Source organism: Hibiscus syriacus, unplaced genomic scaffold (genome assembly GCF_006381635.1).
Source record: "Hibiscus syriacus cultivar Baekdansim isolate YM2019G1 unplaced genomic scaffold, ASM638163v2 tig00111308_pilon, whole genome shotgun sequence".
Classification (NCBI taxonomy): Eukaryota; Viridiplantae; Streptophyta; class Magnoliopsida; order Malvales; family Malvaceae; genus Hibiscus; species Hibiscus syriacus.
This window is the reverse complement of record NW_024063051.1, coordinates 238,525-244,851: the sequence shown is the minus strand read 5'-3', so window position 1 is coordinate 244,851 and position 6,327 is coordinate 238,525. Positions and strand designations below refer to the sequence as shown.

The 6,327-nt window shown below is 34.1% G+C and overlaps 1 protein-coding gene across 2 annotated transcripts; it reads left to right on the top strand.

The window, feature by feature from the left end:
- The first annotated feature begins 422 nt into the window (after positions 1-422).
- LOC120158148 (cyclin-C1-2-like) lies at positions 423-5,148 on the top strand. Of its 2 annotated transcripts, none has more exons than XM_039169064.1 (9): positions 423-648; positions 722-828; positions 1,452-1,491; positions 2,316-2,360; positions 2,713-2,831; positions 2,922-3,036; positions 3,634-3,684; positions 4,291-4,438; positions 4,794-5,148. In XM_039169064.1, exons 2-9 carry the CDS (start codon positions 819-821, stop codon positions 4,893-4,895), a joined length of 630 nt encoding a protein of 209 aa, XP_039024995.1. In that variant the 5' UTR covers positions 423-648; positions 722-818; the 3' UTR covers positions 4,896-5,148. The 2 variants fall into 2 exon arrangements, with proteins under 2 accessions (XP_039024995.1, XP_039024994.1); XM_039169063.1 differs by having other exon boundaries at positions 423-596; positions 4,794-5,146.
- The last annotated feature ends 1,179 nt before the right edge of the window (positions 5,149-6,327 follow it).

Genomic DNA, 6,327 nt, shown 5'->3' with positions numbered 1-6,327 from the left:
TGTGCCTCTGTAGATTCTGCATTGAAAGGAAGTTCGATTTGTTTTCTCATGCCTTCAAGGACAAGTCCGTTATGGTCCCTTGCCACCACCCGTATAGCTGCCGTGTTGGATCCGGCTTGAAAGGCCGCATTCATGTTAACCTTAATCGTGTTTGGCGTGGGTTTAACCCACCAATGTATTCTTCTTGTGTTATCGTAAGGCCTGGGTTCATGAAGGAAGAATTGGCCAATTCGAACTCAGAGCATCTTGTGAAGATGGCCTTGTTAATTTGGGCAAAAGATCATTGTAAAATAGAAAGATGGGAACTTAATTTATTTCCAATAGACAAGAACACTCTAAAAGAAAATCCAGCCCAAATTCCATAATCGTGGCCTATATAGTCTGATTTTGTGAAGATTGCCTTGTTAATCTGGTCGGACCCTATCTCCTGACAACCAAAATAAAATTCTCAGTTGTACTTTTAAAACGTTAATCCGCAATCATGGCTCCTGCAAAACTCAAATATTAACTAAACAACTTGTATAAGCACCAATTCACCGACACGATCTACCCAAAGAAAAAAAAATGGCGGCCAATTTCTGGACTTCTTCTCACTTGTAACTACCACATACCAAACTTCTTTCACTGATTTTGCAATCCATCGCATGGGTTTAGATTGCTTCAATATTTGCGTTTTTACGCCTTCTTCTTCTTATTATTTCATTTGATTTTGTTTTTGCAGTAAACAGCTTTTGGACCCGGAAGAGGTGGATGTTGTACCTCAGCAAGATAAAGATAAAGGCATCACTCTTGAAGAATTTAAGCTCATTAAGATCCATATGGCGAATTGTATGTTCTCTTTCTCTCTTACCCTTTTTTGTTTTTGTAAATTTTGGATTTTTCATTGTGAATCTTATAATCTGGGTATTTGTTATTTATTGGTAATATCGGATTTTTTTGGCTTAAAAAGTTGAGTTTGGTTTTGGGGTTTTCTTCATCTTTTGAATCTTCAACCTGCAAGTTACAATCTATGGGAGTTTGTAACTTTTGCATCTTGGGTATTCAAAATCACGAGCATTTAATCATCTTAAATTCTCGTATTGTCATGAAAATGAGATTTTTTGGATTTGTTTGCTTCAAATTGTCGCCAGGGGATTGTTTCATGAATAAGAGGGTCCTTCAGTTTTTAATATTAGATTTAATGTTTGCTTCTAGCATGGCTGTCAAACAAGTTCGTCAAAAGAAGAAAATTTGTAATTCCATAATTTCTTTTCTGAAATTTACTTTGAGGCCTCTCGGGGCTTATTTTTGTAGTTAGAGACATAATTTAAAAGGAAACCAGTAGTGTTTTGGAATGCATTTGCATGCAGACATGTGCCTAGCTTAATTTGATTGAACAAACCTAATAGCTTTGTTCTATATTACTTCCGGATTAAAGATTGTGATTTTTTGCCTTTTTCCCCCTTCCCTAGATATAATGAAACTGGCTCAACATGTTAAAGTGAGGCAAAGGTTTGATCTTCTCTCTCTCTTTTTTTAAAAGAAACGCCATTCTGTTTATTTAATGATTTCAGTGATGTCATCAAATTTTTTATCTGTACATTTCCTTTCAAAATTGTGTATGCTCCTGTGGTTTTTTCATGCTAACAGTAACAATGTTTAATTATAGCAACTTTTGGTGAACATGGACTAGTTTGACTGCTGATGTGACTAATATCTCTGTTTCATTCGGCTGATATAGTATGTTTATTCCTGCCTCATAGTGATACCCTATAATGAACTTGACTATCTAAGGGTGGATCATCTATTTTCAATTACTTACTGTTATTCTGCTGGGAAGCTTAAAAAATGGGGAAACAGAGGCTCCTCATTATGTGCCATGTATATCTGTTTGAATGTTGTTGTTGATTTTAGCTGAAAACTGATTATCACATGCTCATGCATGGACACTCATCCGGAGACCTCTTATATTAGTTAATCCAATTATTAGTCCATGTATAGGCATTTTGTTTGCTATAACTGTCATCCTAACACAATAGCTTCAGAAATAGTTGGTTACAAATTGTGTGGAAAATTGTAGCAAGTAGTCACCCGAAGTGTGTTAACTGCAAGGTGTTCTTAAGATTTGTATCCTTTATATGATAATATGCGTAAACAGAGTTAATTTCTTTTGTTTGTGAGGCAATTGTTTCCTGAAAAAGCATTGCATCTAGCTGGTTTCTTTGCTCAATGAACCGATTATAAATCGCCATCATCACGAGCATGATGCACAAAAATTACTTTGCTGGTTCAGTTTTCACATTGCTATAAGCCTTAAGTCATGGTTGATATTTCAGGGTTGTGGCAACTGCAGTTACATATATGAGACGTGTCTACACCAGGTATTTTTCCTAGTTTAGTTGTCTTGTACTTTCATTGATTTTATTTTTTACTCGAACTATGAATTTATTTCAATTTCTCAAGACTTAGTGATTCCTACTTTATGCAGTTTTCTCTATATCTTTCCATCCTCGAGGCTAAATGATCTGCTACTTATTATAAGCCATTCTTCATAGTCACATCTTGATAATTAATTTTCCCATGTAAATTTACACTTGTAATTATTTTTCCTACCCTGCAACCATGAATTATTAGATGGGAGAGATGCATTGAATGTAAATATGTAGAAGCTTTGGTTTTCCTCCATACAATGGGTTATGAACAACTGCTCATGGTTTCTAATCTGTCTTACAGAAAGAGCATGACTGAATATGATCCACGCCTTGTTGCTCCTAGTTGCTTATATTTGGCATCCAAGGCAGAAGAAAGCACAGTGCAGGCTAAACTTCTTGTATTTTACATTAAAAAATTATGTAATTACTTGTACCTAAGCTGGTTGGTTATCCTTTAAATTTCTTGATTTTTGTTTGTTTACCGCAATTTCTGCCATATTTGCTTTGTAGCTGCTGATGAAAAGTATAGATGTGAAATCAAAGACATACTTGAAATGGAAATGAAGATCTTAGAAGCACTTAACTATTATTTAGTTGTATTTCATCCTTACCGCACATTGTCCCCGTAAGTTTTTATCTTCTTTCCCATAATTTTTATTTGTATTTAATTTGCTGGACTTTTCTTGTGCATGGTTACCAATTTATTGTTGGAATAGGAAAGAAATAAATGGTGGAATAATGAAACCGTAAATTTTGCCTTAATAAGTCAGATCACTGTTGAGATCCAAACCTGTAAGGTCATTCTATCTATTATTTTGTCATGCTCTATGTCTAGTGCATGTCTTATTTTTCCCATTTTTTGCCATTGCACTTCTAAATCTTTCACATTTCCCTAGTGACATGATTGTGTCAATTATTTGATATTGATGCATTTTTTTCTTCATATAATTAGGTTCGCATTTAGTAATTACTTGTTTTTATATTGTAGAGATGCACATTTATGATATACTCCCTATTAAACATTTTTAATGAACGTAAACTGAATGCAGCCTTATCTGATAATCTAAAGTTGATCTGCGACTTTAAGACGACACGTCTTTCCCAATACCAAATACATTGGAACTAAGCTACTTTAGATTATTTCAATATCGTGCTTTCTGCTAATTATTATTGGGATTTTTTTTCCACCTGTGAATGTATCTTGTGCCTGTTACCTTGGCAGGTTGTTGCAGGATGCTGGCATGAATGATACAAATATGACTCAGATATCTTGGTAAGTATCAAAACTCCATCATCTGTACGTTTTGAAGTTAAAATATTTAATGCGTGTCTGAAAAATGCCTAAAAAAGTCCGAGTTTTTCCCACAAGTCTTAAACTTGAAAAGGAGCTGCCGAAAATATTGTCTTTGGCTTTGCCGACTATGTGTGGACGATGTTGCCTTTAACCCGACCTATGGAATTAAATAGGATCATATTTGTGCTATAGTCCATGTAGGTTATCTTGTGGTGACTATTCAGCAGTATTTATTGAGAAACTGAGAATGGTAGTTGGTTGAGATAGAAGTTTGAATAGTTGTAGTTGTGAAAACTCGTTTATTTTGAATATTTGTAGCTAGCTTTCCATTCCATAGCTACCACACTCGAGACTTGATGACTTTCGACACAACACAATTACGCAACACAAATATACTACATGAAAAAAATAACTAAAACACAAAAAAAAAATAAAAAATAATACGAACACGACATGAACAGATGAACATGTCAAAAATCTAAATTAATCATTGGTCTAAATTTGTCTTTTGGATTTCTCTTTTCTTCTTTTCTAAAGTTCTAGTTAACTGAATAAATATACTACACTTGGAATTTTGAAACACAGGGGACTTCTAAACGATACATACAAGATGGACCTTATTCTCACACATCCACCGTATTTGATTGCCTTAGCTTGTATATATATTGCTAGTGCATACAGAGAGAAAGATATCACCACTTGGTTCGAAGAACTTCGCATTGATATGAATGTGGTGAGTTTTCTAAAGCTAAATCTGATCTGATAGAGAAGCGGCATGCATTTTCATTGTTATGGACTCTGGTGCATGTATCACGATCTCGAGCATTTTGGTTTCTTTAGAGACATAAAAACTCGCGTCTTAACTAAAATCCATATGTAATACCAGAAGTGGCTGCCTTTTGGAAATTTACTTTTCCATTTTCTGGCGAGGCACTTTTTTACCACCTATATTTACTTATCACCTTCTATCGATCGGCGCTCTGAAGTCTAATTCTCTGCAATTTCCTCCCATCATATCACAGTTGCAATTACACTTTCACAAATGTTCTTTATTTTTTTATCATTTAAAATTTTATCGAGACTGGCAGGTAAAAAACATCTCCATGGAGATTCTAGACTTCTACGAGAGCAAAATGATTGCAGATGAGCGACTTAGTGCTGCTTTCATCAAACTTGATCGGAAGCCTTAGATGGTGGATTGAAGCCGGAACCCGAGAATACTGGCATCCGCAGCTGCGCGTCTCGATATTATTTTCTCGTCGGCTAAACGCAACGAAACAGGTAATCAGAAGATTAGCCTATTGGTATGATATGCTAAAGCGGTGCATTTAAGAAAACTAAACGCCTAGTGACAATAGTATATTTCATGTATTTCTTAAAGTTAAGTGATTTATAAGGAATAGACCACGAACTATGCATAAATTGATTGACCTACAGCGCATTGAAAAGGGGTCTGCAAATTTTTGCAAGCCATGCTCAAGCTGAGTTTCTTAAATGTATTTAATGCATGTACTGTTTTGATAGATTGTGACCTATTATTACGAGATTCTAAATTAAATGCATGTACTTGTTTAGATTTATCTACTTCAAGTGATATAGTAGAGTAGATGTGTACCACTGAGCTTCGTAGAACTTGACGTTCGAAATTATTTGTTGTTTTTCGTATGGAGGAAAGTAGGCTTTTGAGTTTGGGTTGGGCGATAGCATCGTTGAGGAGTTTTTAGTACATCTAAATCAGAGTACAACACCTGAATTTCCTTTAACAAGCATTCGTAATCTAGGACCCTTACTAAAAGTTGGTCTATTAACTTTATTGATATATTTTATTTTATACTTTGATTTATCAAATGGAACTCCGGTTTATATTAACTTATTGGCTTAATGCAAAAATAAATGTTTAAACTATATCATTTATTAATTTTAGGTGTCAAAGAATTTTTGCTCAAAGTATGTGTTTAAGGTTTTCGATGTTACACTTTTAAGTGGTTGATTTGTCACAATCGTTGAAAAATCATTATATGACATGTATTATGCTTATAAATTCTTAAAATTTTACTTTTTAAATAAAAAATTATAATTTATTTATAAAAACCCCAAAAATTTCTAAGATCTAAAAAAATCTAAGACTCTAAAAATCCAACCTCTTCTTCCACGTCGATCATCATTGATGTTCCTCTCGTTGTCACCCTTTGCCGTAAATCACTTTGTCTAACCAAAATTTAATGCACGACGGGAGGAATCGTCATTAGAATCGTTGGAATCATCTAATTGGAGTCATCGCTCTTTAATCTATTTTTTGTTGCAATAGTTGCTTGAAGCATGGGAGTTTGATTGGTGGGTGTTCGGGTGGTCACTCGTCATTGGAGTTTCGATCAATTGACAACCGCGGTTGGTGGTAAAAGAATTAAAATTAGGGTTTTTTTATATAAAAAAAATAGGTTAAAAAAACATTAATTTTAATTTTTTAAATAAAATAAAACTTTATAAGCATGACATATGTTAGATAACAAAATTATTTAGTGGTTTTTATGACGCAGGCACTCGAAAGAATAACGTTGAAAACATTTCGTATCTATTTTGAGTGAAAAATTGTTTAGACACTTAAAATTAATTTGGTTCGTT